At 44.2% G+C, this 20293-nt stretch overlaps 1 protein-coding gene across 2 annotated transcripts in view; it reads right to left on the minus strand.

Annotated features, from left to right (window-relative positions):
- Positions 1 to 1466: 1466 nt before the first annotated feature.
- The window catches only part of LOC119652830 (ectopic P granules protein 5 homolog), a 60723-nt gene continuing 41896 nt past the window's right edge, over positions 1467 to 20293 (minus strand). For both annotated transcript variants that reach the window (XM_038057159.1, XM_038057158.1), the window contains exons 22-32: positions 16414 to 16773; positions 16169 to 16352; positions 15897 to 16115; positions 15669 to 15841; positions 15274 to 15608; positions 14906 to 15217; positions 14692 to 14849; positions 2170 to 2383; positions 1915 to 2115; positions 1785 to 1841; positions 1467 to 1725 (exon numbers count right to left, since the gene is read on the minus strand). In XM_038057159.1, coding sequence (XP_037913087.1) covers positions 1491 to 1725; positions 1785 to 1841; positions 1915 to 2115; positions 2170 to 2383; positions 14692 to 14849; positions 14906 to 15217; positions 15274 to 15608; positions 15669 to 15841; positions 15897 to 16115; positions 16169 to 16352; positions 16414 to 16773 — 2448 coding nt within the window. In that variant the 3' untranslated portion in view covers positions 1467 to 1490. The remainder of the gene's footprint in view (positions 1726 to 1784; positions 1842 to 1914; positions 2116 to 2169; positions 2384 to 14691; positions 14850 to 14905; positions 15218 to 15273; positions 15609 to 15668; positions 15842 to 15896; positions 16116 to 16168; positions 16353 to 16413; positions 16774 to 20293) is intronic.

Here is a 20293-nt window from a genome sequence, read left to right on the forward strand (position 1 = left end):
GAACAGGCGTTTTCGGAAGTAATGTACTCATTTTAAAGGTCTCTTTCTCCAGGCTACTTGTAGTATTCGATACAATCGTGGTCAAATAATCCACCGCCAACCAACTGCACTCGAGAGATATCGAGGGCCAGGAGCCTACTTGCCCACCCCCAAGAGCCGCCGCTACTGGGGTTCCGAGTCCTTGCACCGGTTGTTAGCACTGATGAAAGGAACAAGTCTTTCCCGAGATATCGGTATTTGTAAGGTCAATAAATAATACTAGCGAATAAAAAAAGCAAGTTTTTATTATTCCAAATGTTTGTTTGTTTAAGGTGAGCATAATATCTATGTCTGAAATATGTAGGTATATCTTGTAGTTTGAAAAAATATGAAGGAATATTTTGGGTTTTTAGTCATATATGAATGGAAAATATGCGTAGAAAATTTCTCACATAAGATGAACATAAGAACTTTATACCCAAAGCACCGGCTTCTAGTATTCCGACTTGTTTCTTGCTCTTGTCACAAACAATTCCCCGCCATGTTGCGTGGAAAAGCGCAGCGACAACGATAAATCTCGCTTCCGTGACCGAAGCTTGACGACTCAAATTTGAATATTCAAACCCCGAAAGCGGGCAGGAAAATTATATCGATGCAATACATCTTCTAGGTGTTTGGGAGCCGCCTCCTCCTCTAAGTTCAACGATGTGGTACTGACATTTTATCTTTTATGGAATAGTAATTTGATGCGAAAGATGCAAACTTTGGCCTACTATAATTTTGATAATAATAATAGGATCTCTATCAAACTTTCGAGTAAAATGCTTCCTATTAAAGCTTATCTTTCTGCATTTTTACGGATTACTTATAAATTTCGTCGTTATACAGGCTACGGAATCTTCCATCCCCCAGGGGGTAGAGGGCCAACAATATTTTAGAGGAATCTTCTATCGAACGCGGCTAAAAGTTGTAAATTTTTCGCGCTAAGACTCCAAGTCCACGAGGAATATATGAGGATTGCCATTGTCTTGTACAGTTGGAGCGTTGAACTTATAGTTAGACGTTTCGGGCGGTAGAGTTTTTGTAAATTGAAACGGGCTCTGTTCGTCTCGTGGGTCAACAACGGCGCACGGAATGAATTCCCTGGGCGGTCAATACGTGACAATTCTTCCACAGAACTTTCCACCGAATGTTAAAAAAAAACTCTCCATAAGCCTCCAACCTGTAGTTCACCCATGTAGATACTTACCGAAGGTGAAATCTATAAGCTATTTCGCCTAAAGGCTTACGTTAAGAGCAGAGGAATAGATAGTACGTTAGATTAGGTTACCGTTACCAGTAATTGTATTGCACAGGTACTAAACATTGGCATGTTTTTCGTAAATCTACTTTCAACTCGTCCTCTGATTTGAAATTAAATCATTCATTTGACACTAATCCGATGGATATAGTCATGGAAAACTCGTGTCCGTAAAACAAACTCACGATAACCCTGAAATATCGCTTTTATTTCACATATTTCTATACATACATTCCTCCGACGTCCATGCATGCCTAGTGATACTTATTATATTATCATTATAGAAAAGTTGTATTATATTAAACGTTCGATTAACTATTGATTCAGAAACAAACATCTTCTCCTCGATGATATCAACGCATTTAGTCGACAGTACTTTTATATCTGAATTTCTCCTGGAGTTAATAGCCGACTTCAATTCTTCCATTGCACTCTGATAGGCTTGCCTGTAGCAAAACATTTAAGTGAAGTAAGAACTATTCTACAGAAAAGGACATTAACTTACTTCTCATCACAGAACGAAAATATTAAACACGCCAAGCACCGCGATAACATTATAAATCTATAAGTTAAAAAATCGAGAAAATTAAAATGATTTCTTCGACTTGTTTCACGGAAGGCAAACTAAATCTCACCTATTCGTAACAGCCGATCGTTTCAACCCGACTATGCCTAATAATCCACTACTCCAACTATCTGAATCACTGGCATATGCACTCAAGTTCTTAGCCAACACCAACAGAGGTTTATTTGCAGTTTCATCGAATGGTAATGTTTGGAATCCGATAGACATTATGGCGCCCCATAAGGTTGCAAATTTCGGTTCAATGTCCTCACTGGAACGGAAATGTCTCTATAAGAAATCTAATTAGCCTAACTTTTTCCATTACCTTTGCTTAACAGTTTCCAATAATTGCACAATATCTTGTATAAAAGTTATTTGTGTCTTGTAATCCATGAATTGCATTTTATATATGATAAAAATATGTAAAATCAGCAAAAACCTTCCGTGAATTAAAGATAGCAGATCCATATGATCGAAGCATTTGTCGAGCCGTTGCCTGATTGATTTCCATGCAGATAGTTCACTACTGGATTTTGGATCTGAAAGAGAGATAACTTCAATTCAATTCGGAATGTTGAATTTCTTTCAAAGTTATATCTAAATATGTTTATGTTCAACTATTTATGAAGTAGAGAGATTTAATTCGTGAAAAAAATTACGTAGAGAATCTTTGTTTATAATTAGATGTAAGGTTTTACATGACTTTGTGGCAGACCAAGCAATGTGGGTGACGAACGCACGAAACTGAATAACAATTGTCTGAGAGTCAATAAAACAATGTTTTTCAAAGAAAATTGAACTCAAGGGTGAAGAAAAGGAGAGACGCCAAAGACAAACCCCCGCGCTCTATTTTTAGTTTGTTAATTGTGAATTAAAGTATAAGATCAAGTTTACAACAATAACCGCTGTAAGTAGTAGCGATAGGAACCGTTAACCATCCCATCCCACCGGAAGGGACATAAGGTGCTGAATCTTGGAAAGTCTTCGGAGCGTTTCTCAGTGATGTGCTGACTGCTACCCGGAATGCAACACCGCGTCGCCTGGCATTCTACGAAGTCTTGCAATAGCGACTCAATACACATTATCACTGCAGAGACTTGCAGTTGCGCGGAAATGTCAGGAGAACTTTTTAATCAGGGTATTTTAAGACTTCCAGAAAGATATTGGTCTTCGCCACTTCACATGATCCTTAAACCCAATGGCAAATGGAGACCTCGTGGCGATTACAGACGTTTAAATAATCAGACGATTCCAGATCGACACTCCATTTCGCTCATCTACGACTTTGCGCACTTTACCGTAAACTGCCTTATTTCTTCGACCTTGGGCTTGGCATTCCGAAAAAGGCAATATGCACACCTTTCGGACTATTCGAGTTCACTAGGATAACTTTTTGACTGTGCAATATGGCACAAATTTACAGAGATTCATCCAGTTTGCGCTACGAAACCTCAACTTTTGTTTCGTTTATTTGGATGATGCTCTGGTCGCATCTTCTCCTGAGTCGGGGCACTTAAGAGCATCGCGATTGCATTTTTCAACGTCTCCTTTAGGCCGTTCTAGTACCCAACGTTGAGAAACGCAAATTGTTATAACCGCACGTGAGATTTTTCAACCACTTGATTGATGCCGCCTTCATCAAAGGAGAAACCAAATCTGACATGTTGAGCTTCTTTTCCAAGCCACGAACGGACTACGATTTCTTTTCTGAAATATATAGCTAGACACTCGGAGTATAAACCAAGTAAGATGATGGGATTCTGAAGAGTACATCTTTCCCTCTTGTGGCAGTGTGCTTTTGTACTCTGTAAAGCCAAGTGGTAGCAGACGCGAATCTGGTGTAGGGTTGCTTCTGACGACTACCCCAAGGCGCGCTACTCTTCTCCAACCAGAAGAGAAATCATTTCGGACATCAATGTACTCAAACGGGGTAAAGGTGCCAGCCTCGACGCACCTGCAGTTTTTGCAGATTTGCTACTTCCACTCGTACGGAAATGCTAGAAATCAGAGACCTTTCTAAAAAAAAGTGGAAGAAGGGGGACGATTGTTATGATTTCAAAGAAGGGCACCCGTTTTGAGAGCGAAAATTGAGGGGGGGGGGGTATTTGTGTGCTGGAGGACGCGGAGGAATTCAATGGATAATGACATCCCTCCTAAACCCCTCGAATTCCCTGGTGACATCTTTTTGCTCTCTCACCGGATCATGGCTGACAGAACCCTGTCAACGTGGTGAATGAGGACCCGTGGGGACTTGGCTAAAAGCTTGTCACCCGGAAAATCGGGGCTCTGCGGAGGCCCTGCATACTAAGCCCCGACCAGATGGACCGCATTGTTCTCCAGACATCCTGTACGGGTTGATGTCAATACCGCGTCAATAGCGCGAAAAGCATCGAGGATTGTCCCCTTTTCACAATGAGAGAGCTCGAAGAAGCGGTCCTCACTATGAAAAACTAGAAGGCGCCAGATTCTGATGGCATCCCGGCGGAATTTTACAAACAGATGTTCCGCCAACGGATAGAATTGCTGCTTGAGGCGTTCAACGTTTGCTTGAAGCAGGGCATTTTTCCTTGTCGCTGGAAAGTGGCCAGACTCGCGCTGATCAGCAAGGATAAAGGAGACCCGGAGCCCCCGTCTGCATACCGACCGCTGTGTATGTTTGACACGGCCGGGAAAGTGCTCGAGAAGCTTATCAGGAATAGGGTCGCTGAAGCGATCCGCACTGCCGGCGACTTATATCCCCAAGGCAGCTCGGGTTCAGAACAGGGAGATGCTATTATGGAGGTCGTAGATGCGGTTTATCAAGATGACGCACACAGCCGCCGATCTCGACGGATAGTGCTTCTCGCTTGATTTCAGAAATGCCTTCAATTCCGTAAGATGGACAGATATACTAGGCACATTAGAAAACTCATTCCACGCGCCAAGCTATCTCTTGCGGATATTGAGGGATTATCTGAAACACTGCTCCCTGCTCTATGAGATGCCAGAGGGCCAGAAGAGGATGGAAATCATGTCGGGAGTAGCACAGAGATCCATTCTAGGGCCGCACCTCTGGAACGCTTCTTATGATAGTCTGTTGAGATTCGATATACCCAAAGAGTCGCGTCTGGTCGGTTATGCAGACGACGTTGCGGCACTTGTTGCCGGACGCACTGGTGAACAGGCGCAAAGAAGACTTGGCATATTGATGTGACGGGTAAGCGGATGGATGACTACTCACGGTTTCAGCCTTGCGCTGGAAAAAACCGAAGTAGTCATCTTGACTAGAAGGAGAATCCCGACCCTGCGTCCCACATCTATCGGCGAGTTGACTATAGTCAAAACCAGCGGTTAAATACCTTGATTTCATGCTCGAATCGAAGATGAGCTTCTTCGAGCAAATCAAAGCAACAGCGGACAGGGCTGCAGCTGGAGTCGCGCAATTGAGTCGGCTAATGGCGAATGTTGGGGACCCTATATCTACTAGGAGACGGCTCCTTATGAGAGCAACGCAGTCGGTTCTGCTCTATGGCGCAGAGGTATGAGCTGCATCGTAAGCGCCTTGCTCAAGTACAGAGGCGGGGAGCTTTGAGAGTGGGGTCTGCTTATCGCACCGTCTCCAAACTGGCCGTGATGGTGATCGCAGGAGTGATCTCCCCTCCTTGCCAAGGAGCGCAAAGCTATCTATCGCCATAAGGGCGAGAACTTAAGAGAGGTAGTTGCCCGTGAAGAACGTCAACGCACCCTTACCAAGTGGCAACTCTCTTGGCAAAATGAGCCAAGGGGCAGATGGACTGCGCGGCTCATCGAAAATTTAGACCGTGGTTGAAGCGAACGCACGGGGAGGTTGATTACTTCCTTACCCAACTTCTAAGCGGGCATGGAGGTTTTCAGTCTTACCTGCACAGGATTGGGAAGGCACGATCTCGTGATTGTGTGTTCTAAAATGGAGTGGCGGACGACGCTGAACACACCTTTTTTTCTTGCGGGAGGTGGGACGGCTTTCGTCAGAAGCTTTATGCAGACACAGGAAAGCACCTTCCAGACAACATAATCAGACAAATGCTGAAACGTGTTGCGCATTATGTTCGGGCTCTTCTTATTACGAAGAACATTGAACTCGACCGGCGGAGCAATCGGATGGTAAGGGGTTCCCTGAACTAACAATTCCCTTCCTCCCCTCCCCTTCCGTTGGTGAAAGGGATTCACTGACTTTGAGGCTCCCAAAGCCGGGAGGAGCGGGGAACGGAAGGGCTAGCCCGGAGTAATGTGTCAAACGGTTTCAGGCTAGTTCTCTGATGACAGAGAAATGTTTAGTTGGTAGTCCGACAGCGTACCGTTGCGGGAGTTCAACACTCTGTGCGTAAACACATTCACCTACCCTACTTCATTGCCAATTTCGACATCTTTTTATTATTATTTATTATGTTTATTTTGTCATTACATTACATTGCTCGCGCTTCGGGCTAGACTATACATGGAGATGCAAAAAGCGATCATCTTTGCAACCCGTGCTACAGTCCGAAGAGTCCTGTCCGGCGACAGTCTGGCCTAGTGGACTCCAGTCTTGAGTCACACTGTCTTCGATTTAAAATCTATATATCTCTGCAGTTTAAAACCACCGCGTCACTGCTTGAAGTGTTTGCGTCAATCGGGGTGTAGCCATACATTTTCGCATGGTCGCACACATTTTGCGTTAAAACGTATCATCGCTATGATGCGGGCCTTTGGATGTTGCCTTCACCTCAGCTCATCTTTAGGTTAGTCGCCCCACGGTCTGGTTGGGCGGGAAGAGGGTCCGTGGGTTTTTTGAACTATATATATATATATGTATCATATCCGGTGTGGAGTTGGCAAATCTCCCATCAGGCGCGTCCCTTCGTGCGGATAAGGAAATTCTCGGCGAATGTGTCATAGACATGCACATGCACGCATCCGAAGATGTATGTGTATGGGCATGCTTATGCGCAGCTCGGGTAGGTGGGAAGTAAACGCCCACCCATGGATAAAAATTGGCTATGGGAAGGATACCCAGAAATGAAACCCAACATGGAGGAACAAAAGAGGAATAAAATTACGGTGCAGGGCTTCGGAAACCCAGCGGCGGTTTTTTGGGAGTGGGCAAACAGGCTCCCAGCCGTCGATATCCAACGACCGCAGTGTCTCAGTAGTGGAAACCTTGGCTACTGTGGCATTGAATCTTACAAGCGTACGAGAGGAACTGGAACTGGCTCCATTGACGGACCCTTTGAGTAGGAGCTCGATTCTTCGCAGATCCTCTCCCACACGAGCACAAGCCCCGCGATCGATACGACCAGTGGGAAGTGCGTAGCAGGAGTCTTCGATGAGGAAGGATAAGACCGGAGGTGATTATCATTTCCAAACGAAATGAAGGATCATTCGCTGACATTCTCAGGAGAGTGAAGACAGACACCAATTCTCCAACTTGGGAGACAATGTCAGCCATATTAGACGGTCTCAGAAGGGAGACCTTATGTTGGAGCTTAAGAAATCCAAGGATGTAATCGCGGACAAATTCTTGAGCCAAATCGGAAAGTCATTAGGACAGGAAACCGACATAAAGGCTAGCAGCAATATAATCTGCAAAGATATAGATGAAATCACGACGAAGGACGAGGTTCGCGAAACCGCCATCATCAGCCTACCAGTAGAGGAAGGCGCCAACTGTTAGCAGCAGGGAGAGTGATAATAGGCTGCGTAACGTGCCGGCTTAGGGAACAGGCGGCGTTGAAGCGGTACTTTAGATGCCTTGGCTTCAATCACATTGCGAAGGCATGTACTGGACATGCGGAGTGGAAGGTCATATCAGCAAGGACTGCGGAGCAGACCCAAATTGCCTACTGTGCAAAGGGAAGAGGGTGTGGATCATCGGTACATTGCAGGCAGATGCCCAGAATACAGGAGAGCCCTTAACACAAATCGCAGATGAAGTTGATACAAATCAACCTCAACCACTGCGAGGCGGCGCAGGATCTACTCTCGCAAACCATCCACGATAAAAACATCGATGTGGCCATAATAAGTGAGCCATATCGAAACCACGGTGGTAGCATTTTGGTCAAAAACCATATGAGCTAAGCAGCGCTATGGGCTTGTAGAGAACAAGTCTTCTAGGAAATAATGGAGCACCGGGAGGATCGCTTCATCAGAGCGAAGGTGAAAGGCGTCCACATCTACAATTGCTATGCTCTACCCAGCGCTACACTCGCCGAGTATGAGCAGATGTTTGCCGCTCTAGTTTTGGATGCAAAAGTACGTTGGCCAACCATAAAAGCAGGCAATTTTAATGCGTGGGCTCTTGAATGGGGCAACTAATGTGAAGGGGCCTGTTCTCCTCGAAGCATTCGCGGAGCTAGACCTGGTACTGGCGAATGTTGGGGCTTCGTACACTTCCCGGGGAAGGAGCCTGGGGTATATAGTGGCGGTCAAAGGGTAGTATAGGTCCCAGGGCGAAACGTGGATTGGTACCTACGATGGAACATAAAACCTGGGAAACGCTGAACCAACACCAACAGCTCTACTACCAAACCCTATCTCCACCTCAACGTGGTAATCGCTGGGAGTTCTTTCTTAATGAAAAACTTCAGACAGAGAAGGTTGAAGGCGAGTCTCCCGCGCCTAAAAACGGGATAAAATGTACCTACGGCAACGACAACGGAATAACGATTTGCGCATTTTCTCATGGAAAACCCGGTGGCGTCGGTCAAGAGGAGGTGCATAGGAAATTGCGTGCCCGCCTAAAAGAAGCCATTCGGAGGAACAAAAAGAACTGTTTCAAATAGCTGTGTGACCATGCTGACATAAACCCTGGGGCGTGGCCTACAGAGTGGTAATGAAAAGGCTGCGGAGATCAACACAGGTGCCCTGTCCGCGACTCCTAAAACAGATTGCTATTACTCTGTTCCCTCACCACGAAAATAGGGGAAGGCAAATGGTTGTCCAGCTAAATGAGAGCATAATACCTCCAGTAACTGTGGAGGAGCTGCGGGAAATATGTGTTAGGATCGATGACAACAAGGCCTCAGCTTTCGATGGCATCCCCAATCGAGCTTTGAAACTCCCAGTAAAGAGTAGGCTCAACCTTTTCGCCAACACCTTCGAGGCGTGCCTAAAAGAAGGAATGTTCCCTGCCCAGTGGAAAAAGCAAAAGTTGGTGTTGCTTCCGAAACCTGGCAAGTCACCTGGAAACCCAGCGTCGTATCGTCCTATCTGCATGCTGGATACAATGGGGAAGATGATGGAGAGAGTCATCTTCAATAGACTCCTGCCCATCGACGACGTGGTGGTAAACCTGGCAAAAAGTCCCAGAGGGGACTTCGATTGTCGGCTTTGCTGTGGGACCTCGCTGTGGTTGTTACAGCAAAACACCCAGAAGATGAAGAGGTCTACGCGACGGAAACAGTGAGAGTGGTAAAATCTCCTAGAAAGGGCCGGGCTGACCTTGGCGGACGCGAAAACGAAAGCGGTCTTAATAACCAACCGCAGGAAAAATAACACTGTGAAAGTGGAGGTTGGTGGATATACGGTCGTATCAAATGCCTGGGGGTAATAATTGATACCGAATTTAGCTTTAGGGAACACCTAGAATATGCATGCCAAAAGGCAGCCAGCGCCACCATGGCACTTGCAAAAATGTTGCCGAAAAATTGGTGGGCCGAAACACTACTGGAGGTTGGTGCTAGCCGGAGTGGTGCACTCCATCCTGCTCTACTCGTCACCTGTGTGGACAAAGGTGTTTGCAAACTATCAGAGACGAAGGCAGGTGAACTCGGTTTACCGGCTGATGGCTTTGAGGTCACTTGATCTATAATCCGGGAGTTGAACCCATTTTTTGCTGCGATATCGCTGATGAACATTCTTTCTTTTCTTTTTTTTTTATCAGTTAGGGATACTGTTATAACGGTTCTTCTATCGCAATTTTTCGAAAATTCTTCGAGCGATTTATGCTTCACGTTCACCTTTCCATTGGATCCAAAAAAATTGAATCGCGTGCCACCCAATTTGCATATTTTCGCACCCATTCCAAATGCACTTTCGATCCTTTTTTGTGAAAAGTCGCTCTTTGGAGGGGTTTGAGCATAAAAGCCAGCTCCTGCAGTTTTCGTCGAACCGGTTGTGTGCTCAATTCTATACCATCTTCTTTCACAATCACTTCTTCTTCTAATGTACTCCGCAATTTGAATCAATTGCAGAACTGATTTAATGCGAATTATAGGACTTTTAGACTTTTTTAATTAATTAATGTTGCAAGGGGTGGCAGGTGTCCGGCAGATAAAAGTAAACTGAACTGCATTCAACGGTATTTCCAGGAGTCGGTTGTATGAGAGCAAAACTCAATGGCGTCTACATTTACAGGGTATCTTTAATTACACAATATTGAAAGAATTTGGAAAGTTTGGTGCTAGATGTTAGAGATCACAGCCCCTGAGCGAAACTTTGACGAAGCTAGACATGATACTCAGTATCTCGCTGGAGGAAGGAATGTTCTGGCGCTACATCCACAATGATCACCAAACTTATTTTTGGACATTGGAAGCGGAGTTATTATTTTGGTCCATATAGTCTGACTCGAAAACTTTGTTAATTTTATTTGCATATGGACACCGGTTTCTATTATTCGGCTCATTTCTTCACTAGCCTAATATATCCGTTGTATTCTAGCGTAATCACTGCAAATAAAAACAACCATATATAAACATGTATGTGGTGTATATGCGTATTTCGTAAGTGGAAATGATTACACGTGCATATAGCACGTACTGTCTGAGTCAATTGCCCAAACACCTGTTTGCCTTAGCCACAGACATCTGCCTGCCTATTGTCTGATATAGACTGTTTAATGTCTGAGATAGACCCAGATATTTTTCTGAGGCAAATTCAGACATATGCCTGATACAGAAGCAGACATTGCCTAAGCAGACATTTATCGGAAAAAGCATTTGTCTGACACAGTCATTTGTCTGTCTGATGTCTGATGTAGATACAGACATTTACCTACAACATCGGCTCGTCGTGATCGGTTTCGCCATTTGGCTCTATCGAATGCCTGATCTGGGTGCAATCTCGAGGCTTTCAAATTCTCATCCAGCGTATCAAGCCACCGTTGCTTAGGTCTGCCTTTTGGTCGTTTACCATCGACTTCTATGTTCAGACCAATCTTTGCAAGTGAATTCTCGTTGGCACGAATTGCTTGACCATACCATCGAAGACGCCTCTCACGCAACTTTTCCCCGATCGGTGCAACCCCATAACGATCGCGGATATCCTCATTTCGGATGTGATCTAAACGTGTGACGCCACTAGTCCAACGTAGCATCTTCGTCTCCATTACCGCAAGACGCCGTTCATTGTCTTTTATGGTCGGCCAACACTCAGAACCATAGAGAGCGACTGGACGGACGACATTGCGGTAAATTTTAGATTTGAGACGTTCGTTGATACGTCGATCACAAAGGACACCAGTTGTGGAACGCCACTTCATCCAGGTTGCATTAATGCGTGATGCAATTTCATAACGCAGCTCTCCATTGGCTGATAGCGTTGTCCCGAGGTATTTAAATCGCTCAGTTCTGGGCAGATCACTGCCACTGACAGTGATTGTACCTGTTTCATGGGGATCGGTCGTCAAAAATTCAGTTTTGTTTAAATTCAATCTGAGACCGTGTTGCATGAGGCGATCATTCCATTTTTGAACAAGTTGCTCGAGATCATTTTTGCTATCAGATGCTAGGAAAACATCATCTGCATAAAGCAGTGTGTAGGGAGCTGGACGCTGGATATCCCGTGTGACGGTGTCCATAACAAGGACAAAGAGGAGTGGTGAGAGGGCACTTCCTTGATGAACTCCAACAGAGACACGAAGCGGTTTTGATACACCCGCCATACTTCGAACTTTACTTTTCGGATCGTGGTAGAGCAATTGAACCCAGCGCACGAGTTCTTCCGGCACGAAGTGTTGTCGTAAAGCATACCAGATGAGTTCGTGTGGTACACGGTCAAACGCTTTCTCTAGATCCAGAAAGGCAATGTAAAGAGGGCGATGCTTCTCACGGTGTTTCTCCATGAGTAACCGCGCAGCGTGTATTGCGTCAGTAGTTCCGCAGTTCTTGACAAATCCGGCTTGATTCACGGTTATTTCAACGATTTCGCGAATACGGTTGTCAAGAATGCGTTCAAAAATCTTCATGGTATGGGAAAGTAACCGGATCGGACGGTAATTTGAACATTCTGCTGGGTTACCTTTCTTTTTCCATATTGGAACAGTGGTACTTTCTTGCCAGTCAGATGGTGTTCTTCCTTTCTGAATAACCCGGTTAAAGAATTGATCAGATCACTAAGGCACTAATATTCGCTATCCAGACGAATACTAATATTTGAATACAAAAAATTCATATTTCCACTTAGAAGCAGCTCATCAATTTTCTATCATTATTTGTTTAAATGGATTGTGGTATTCCTTCTGGAAAAAAATATAGTACCTTCAATCTGCTCTTTTCTTCATGACCTCTAGATATAAAATCGTGTACTTGTGATTAATTCGGCCGTATCGTGTAGAATCTCATTAATGTCAACTAACAACTGATAGGCCTTCCCAAGTATCAAAAAGTTTAAGTTGTGTGACTTACAGGTCCTAGAGGACGCCATTGGACCATTATATTCTCAGACCGGTTCATTAAAGCAAATAATGGGAGAAAATTGACCTCCATCATTATCTAGGGGTTAAAAGTTGGTAAAGAGCTTGACAGTAAAATATTGAAAAAATTCTGAATTCGAAATGGAATTGTATGAGTTTGAAATGGAAAATTTTGAAATTGACTTGGAAAAATTTGTTTAGTTAGTTTCGAAATTTCTGCACTCAATTTGAAAAGTTCTGAAATGGTTTGGAAAATTCTGAATTTGACTTGCAAAACCTATATATCAAACCCGCTTCCTCCTTCCGTTGATGTTCATCAAGGAAGCGCCCTCTTGGCACTCCTCTTTCTTCTTATTTGGGGCACTGCCACATGGGATATCCAATGTTGCGCGCCCTACATATTGTTCTATGCGTCTATGATCTTGAGCAACTTGTTCAAAAGTGGAATGATCGCCTCATGCAACACCGTCTCAGACCGAATCTAAATAAAACAGCGGTTTTCAGGATCGATCACAATCAAACATAGTGCCTGTTGTCAGTGGCAATGATTTACCGAGAACTCAGCCATTTAAATATCTCGCATCAATGCTATTAGCCAATGGTGAACTGCGTTATGAAATTGCTTCCCCTATTAAAGAATTTCTCAAATTCAAAATTTACCACAGTATCGCTTGCTCTGTCGCTCTCTGTAGTTCTGCGCGTTGGCCGAATATAAAAGTCAATGAAGGGCGTGTCGCGGTAATGGAGACGAATATATTCCGTTGGACCCGGGCATAACACGAGAAAACCCCATCAGAAGTTGAGTTTTGGAATGTGGGTACGATCCTCGATAACGTATTGAATGTTCCCAGAATGCTCGCATTCTCCAATCGCAGTCATACTTCCCGCGTTACAAACCGGACATACTCGAACTAAGCGAGGTTAGATTATGGAGAGTAATCCTCTCCTTCTTGCGGTATTATTCTATTATATTCCGGAAAGCCTGACGGGAGTAACCGTGAATCCGGTGTTGGACGAATGTTGACACAACCGCAAGGCACACCATCATTACCTGGGAGCCGGTTTCAGAAAAAATACTAATCGCGAGATTTCTGCATGAGAAAAATTTCAGAAGTACAGTGTTACGCACCAACGTAGACTTCCGATATATAGGATAAGGAGGCTTTCTGCGAATATCAACAACTTAAGGACGACCAGGGGAGACTTACTAAAGGTGAAATTTCGTGGTGGATCATCTGAATGGCTCGAACTTCGGTACCCGTGACAAATTTTTAGAAGTGCAGCACAATGGATGTCGTTACAAAAGAAAATTTTTTCTGGCGCTAATCAGGGGAGCAGAAACTAGCAAGTAGAGGATACACTAAATTGTATAGTAACAGGGTGAATATTTAGCTAGAATACTTGATAACAGATGACGGGAGTGTCAGTAAGAAGTTTCATGCCAAACGAGGAGCTGAAGTTCTCTCTCGGAGTTAGAGAAGTTTCAGAGTCAGAATTATACGCATCGATTATAATCAAATGCTTTATAATTAATGGTACAATAAAGTTGTATAATTAAGCATCACGAGAAATGATCGCACATTTTTTGACGCGGTTGCTTCCTCATTCAGTATGATGAGCAGCTCAACGATTACATCTTGTGGATGATATGGCAGGTTACCGTAATATTCGCACTCATCATGCTCTTTCAAGCAGCAGTGAAATTATCTTTGATATTACCGAACTCACGGACGGTCTCCCGGCGAAACTGTCCATCTAGTCACTAGTTCAGAAATCTGGGGTAAAATAATTCTGAAATACTTCAAAGAACACCTCGAAACATCTCATAGGTGAAATGTCTAGTCACCGTAAAATACGGATACAGAGTTCTAAATAGCTCTAAATAGAAGTGAAATCATATCGTCCAAACGGAATAAAGCCACTGGGTTTGGCGATCTCCCCCGGTGTTGTTTCTCGCAGCTCCTTCAGTTTCTGCAAAATTACTGCTTTCAATTAGTCGTAAAATCTGGCAATCCCAGATCTTTGCTGAACAGTAGAAGTACGACAATTGGCGCGATATTTTTGCGTATCCTGTATCAAGGAACACCTCGAAATCTAGATTGACAGAGAGCAGACTGGTTTCTGTTCGTACTCGGATAATTTTTGAACAGAATGCAGAATTAAGATCTCCGAATTATGGACAAAAATGACGACAACACTAATTTATGCTCTTACCTGCTCGCTTTAAATAATGATATATAGTTGATTCCAGCAGACTATACCCGTTAACATCGAAAAACTTGTTTGAAGCAATTATATCAAATAAATTCATTAAAATAAGCCTGTTTTCAGGATACTTTTTTTGCCACATAATCACTCCTTCAATTGTTAACCTGAAAACAAATCATTTATATTAAAAACCAACAAGATATCAAGTCATTTTCGTTACTGTTTAACGTAGTCGCTAGGAAATTGTGATGGATTGAGCACCTCTGATAGTAAATTCAAAGCTTCATCATCTTGAACTCCTAAGACTTCAAAGTTTTTTCTAACTACATTCTCAATATCTAGCATAATTTCCATAATGACATTTCTGAAGGCTGTTTGCCCTTCCGGCTTTTCCAGCAATCCCATATTTTTCGATCCACACTTTTTAAGCAGCTCCATGATCTTCTGGACATAAAGAATTCTTTTAGCTCGTGTAGAATGGGAACTCCTTTCGGTCTCCCCGTGTTTCATACCCGACACGTGTTTTACTAAGCTGTAATATCACCAAAAAATTTCATTATCGTTTTTTTAACATAAAGGTTGTCTTACTTCAATATGGCTGAATCTGTGTCACTTTTCTCAGAAGGCAATTGAAGAATAAAGGTGGGTTCCAAAGAAGCGAGCAGCCAACTGAATACATTTTCTAAAACCTCGTACGTTGTTCTGTTCCACGAAAAAGACAAGGAATCTTCGATTATGTCCGTTATATGCTTATTTGCGTGCACATTGGGTTCGAATGAAATTTTCACAATGACAATGTATAGAAAATTAATCGACATGGTTTGTATATCACAGCTCCATTTACTGTAAATTTCGCTATACCATTCTGTCCACTGTACTTTGAGGAATATGTACCCCACGAACGTGTGAATTTCTGGTAAACACTGTGAAGAAAGTGATCCGTAAATAATAAGTATGTTCACTGCCAACACAAGTTAGTTTACCTCTGATAAAACTTTGCAAACCGCTTCCAAATGGATAGGTTGAGGATAAAAGTGCTCCCAGGGAAGTTGAATTATTCCATTATGCAATTGATGTCGGATGAATTTAGAAGTTTCTCGATTTACAAAATTACGAAAGTACCAATCGAAAACATGACACAATACTGAATTAGGAACTATCAAAAGAAAAATATTAGCAAACATTAGATTTGAAATTAATGTTAGTTCAACCTGCTAAAACTACAGTTGCATATTTCAAAGTGTGAATCAACGAGTCTATAATGGTTTTAGCGTTTTTGCTATGATTTTCACTCCACGGGTACAACGATTTGCCATCCTTAACCAATTGCCATATCCAGTTCATTGTACAGCCACGCAAATGACGTTCAGTATAAACGATAGTCCATGGTGAGTACATTTCCGCGACATGATTGAATACTCTTTCAGAGACTAAAGGAAAGATATGAATAAAAAAAGTTAAACTTTGAAATACCGAAGCATACTTTGTTCGGCTAACTCGCCAGGGTAGGTATGAATAGCGGAAACGATTGCAGCGTGGCCAAAGCAAGAAAAAAGTATGGCCAGAACCTCGGTGTACTTTTCATAGTGCGGATATAAACCATGCAATCCGTACTTTATTCTCTCAGCTCGAAAGTATTCTGCTAACATTTTCATAGTCTCCATTATCTGCAATATAAATATTAGTCACCCACGAAAACCAAATAAAACACACTTTGGAAAATCTTACACTCTTGAAATCGAAGAGTTTTTGATTGGCTGCAAATTTGCGAACTTGATTGAAAACATCGGGCTGACTCGCACTTTCGACTCTATCGCAAGAGCTTCTTGTGAAGAAAGAATTGATGATGTCCATTATAACATTTACTTGTATTTTCTGTGCTTTGCATGATTGCAGTAAAGCTTGCAGGACTTCGCCATAGTGCTCAGGAAAATCAAATTCGAATATACATATTAAGTGCTGTCGAAATAACCCTTGCAGTGTTTCATCGTCATGCCATCTTTCCAGGCCAGCGAAAATTAGTTTAAGGAAATGGCTAACTTCGTTAAGATTGGGTTGAAAATCTGACACGAATATCTCTGCATCAAACTGAAAAATGAATTATTATTAATATAACTAACTATTTTTTGGAAATTTAAAAAGTTTAGAATATTCGTGGAAAAAAGTATGTGGACTTGCGTCGTTCATTTTATTTCGACTGTACATTTTTCATGGCATAAATTGTCAATTATAACTACGCGCAATATATAATATATAATATAACGTAAATGGTTGCCATAAACCCCTATCCCCACCGCTGCCAGTTTCTGAGAATATGCTTCAACTCCGTCTACGATTTTCAGAGAAGTTTCATTTCGTTTCCTATTTTAAGAGCACCCACACGCTTGCCATACCGAGATAATGGGTTTCATTGCATGGCTTAACCTGCAATGTGTAACGTATCCTCTGCCGAATCAATTCTTTCATATCACCACTGCAGGTTTTTCCTGATGCTACGCTACCCCTTCTACTTTTCTACGGTAACGGAAATCCTGTTCCCGAACAGGGTGCCACCGATAGTGAGGCGGTATATGTTGGGGAAATCTACGTGCCTTTCAAAACATCTGTTACGACCACCAAGGCCATGCCTCCCGATCACAAGCGCGAGCAACGAGTTGTCAGAGCCCTGAGCATCTTGTTCACTCATCACCATCATTTGCCTTGCGGTAGTCGTCAGCATCAATCTAACAACGGATTCACGTCAAGTATTAATTGATTTTCCAAAGTTCGAGCCCCCGAAGCTCCATTGAAAAAAACGATATTGAGGATCCTCAGAATCCTTGACCAGCATTTATAACTCCATAAATATATCTCGGGCTGCATGTTAATGAAGACAAGACGACGACAAGATGGTGGCAACGTCAGCACCGAAAACCAACCGACCAACAACATCAAACCGCACTGGTCAAATAGGAAGAATAAGGATAGGAGAATACAACTTTGATACCGTTGATAATTTCTCCTATCTAGGGTCGAAGCGATAACAGCTACGATGATGAAATCCGCGCACAGTTATTGGCAGCCAACAGGGCCTATTTCAGCTTACAAAAACTGTTCCTCTCAAAACATCTCACCATAGGATCCAAGCTCTTACTGTACAAGACAATGATCTTGCCAGTCCTCATGTATTCCTCGGAGACTTGGGTTCTTAGCAAGAAAAATTGCGAACTCTTGGCCGCGTTCGAGAGAAGAATCCTCCGAAGAATTTTCGCCCCCTACATGAGGATGGACGATTCCGTAGCCTACATAACGACGAAATCTATGAGCGATACCATGACCGCCAGGTTGTGGATAAAATCCAACCCAATAGGTTACGGTGGGCGGGTCACTTAATCCGTATGGATGAGGATGATCCTTAAGTAATCCAATTAAGTAATTATGATTACTTATTATTTTTATTGAAATATTTAAGCGAACTCAATGCGAATTTTATACAGCAAACTCAACGCGAATTCTATACAGTAAACTCAACTCAAATTCTATTTTCAAAAAGGACTTCCATATTCTTTAGCAATTTTCAACTTAATAATTAAATTCAGTGACAGGTCTGAAAAACATAATTACTGCGATCTTCCACTCCCTTGGTGTGCCACGCAAAGTGGATAGATCCGCGCCATCTATTCGCTCGCAACATTCGAAATAAATTTCGAATGCTGCGAATCCTGCCGCGCCACATCACTCCGCCCCCAGATGAAACCTAGGGGGTTTCAGCGACTGATCCCCGAACTTCGTTCGCCGTTAATCCACAAAGCGGACACGACGTTGCTTCGGGGCGCACGCGGGTTTCAGCCTGGACAAAGAGACCGCCTTTTTGTGACCACCGATCTCGAGCTGGAAGAAATGTTCTCCCCGCTCGAGAACGCGGTACGGGCCCTCATATGGAGGCTGCAGCGGCTTCCGGACGGCATCCGTCCTGATCAGCACATGCGTGCATGTGTCCAGTTCCTTGGGCGAACAAGCAGGTATGGACGAGTGTCGAGTGGGTGGTGTCGCCTTGATGCGCCGGAGATTGTCCCTCAGCAGACGCACCAACCCCGACTCCGTGAGACCCGATCTCTTGTCGAAGACCGGATCGCTTGGGAGTCTTGGGTTCTCCCCGTAAACCAGCTCCGCGGGGCTGGCAGCAAATTCCTCTCGGCGGGTTGTACGAAGGCCGAGTAGGACGAGAGGCAAGACTTGCGTCCAGGACGGGTCGTCGCGTGCCATAATGGCGGCTTTCAGCGTCCGGTGCCAACGTTCCAACATCCCATTGGATTGTGGGTGGTATGCCGTAGTCCGCTGGCGTTTAAAACCAAGGAGTTTGCCTAACTCGGAGAAAAGGGTGGACTCAAATTGCATTCCCTGGTCAGTGATGACCACTGCAGGGACGCCAAAGCGAGGTATCCACTCTCGACAGAGGGCTTCAGCACATGATTGCGCCGTGATGTCTTTCAGAGGTATTGCCTCAGGCCACCGCGTGAACCTGTCGATGATTGTGAGGCAATACTTATAACTGTGCGAGTCTCGCAAAGGCCCTATTATGTCGAGGTGTATGGTGTGGAAACGCTTGGTAGTGCGGGGGAATGAGCCCACTTCTTTCCTTACATGCCTGGAGACTTTACACTTTTGGCATGCGATGCACTCTCTGGCCCAGGAATTGATATCCTTGTTCATGGAGGGCCAGAAGTATTTTCCGGTGACTAACCGGTTTGTTGTCCTGATGCCGGGGTGCGCCAAGTCGTGAACTGCGTGGAACACTTCCTTGCGAAATGTGGCCGGAATGTATGGCCGAGGTCCCTTTTCCGAGTCTTCGCAGCAGAGCGAGAGGTTTGAGCCGAAGATGGGCAACTCCCGAAATTTGTATTTGGGGTTGGACTTGAGGCTCTGAAGTGCTGCGTCATCCACTTGCGCCTTGGCAATAGCCGAGAAATCGAGTGAGGCGGGGATGTTAACTTCGGAGACACGAGACAAAGCGTCAGCAACAATGTTGTCCTTCCCGGACACGTGCTGGATGTCCGACGTAAACTGGCTTATGAAGCTCAGGTGTCGAAGCTGACGAGGGGACGCTTTGTCGGGCTTCTGTTTCAAAGCGAACGTGAGAGGCTTATGGTCCGTGAACACTGTGAACGGCCTGCCTTCTAGGGAGAAACGGAAGTATTTGATGGACAGGTATGCGGCGAGCAGTTCGCGATCGTAGGTGCTGTAGTTCCGTTGAGCGGGATTCAACTGCTTCGAGAAGAAGCTCAACGGCTGCCAAACTTGGTCCACCTTTTGGTGAAGGGCAGCACCTACTGCGATGTCAGAGGCATCAACAAAAACGGCTAGGGGTGCATCTTGCAGAGGGAATGCCAAGAGTGTAGCGTCAGCCAGTTGTTGACGAGATTTGTCAAACGCGCAGATAGCCTCTTCAGACCACACGATCTCTCGTGTGTCCTTAGTTTTGGGGCCAGACAAGTACGCGTTCAAAATGGACTGGAGATGGGCGGCCTTGGGCAGGAAACGACGGTAGAAGTTTAGCATGCCCAAGAACCTCCTCAACTCCCTCACTGTCTTTGGACGCGGGAAGCTTGTGATTGCTTGCACCTTGTCT

The sequence above is a fragment of the Hermetia illucens genome, chromosome 3, assembly GCF_905115235.1.
Source record: "Hermetia illucens chromosome 3, iHerIll2.2.curated.20191125, whole genome shotgun sequence".
In the NCBI taxonomy this organism is placed as follows: Eukaryota; Metazoa; Arthropoda; class Insecta; order Diptera; family Stratiomyidae; genus Hermetia; species Hermetia illucens.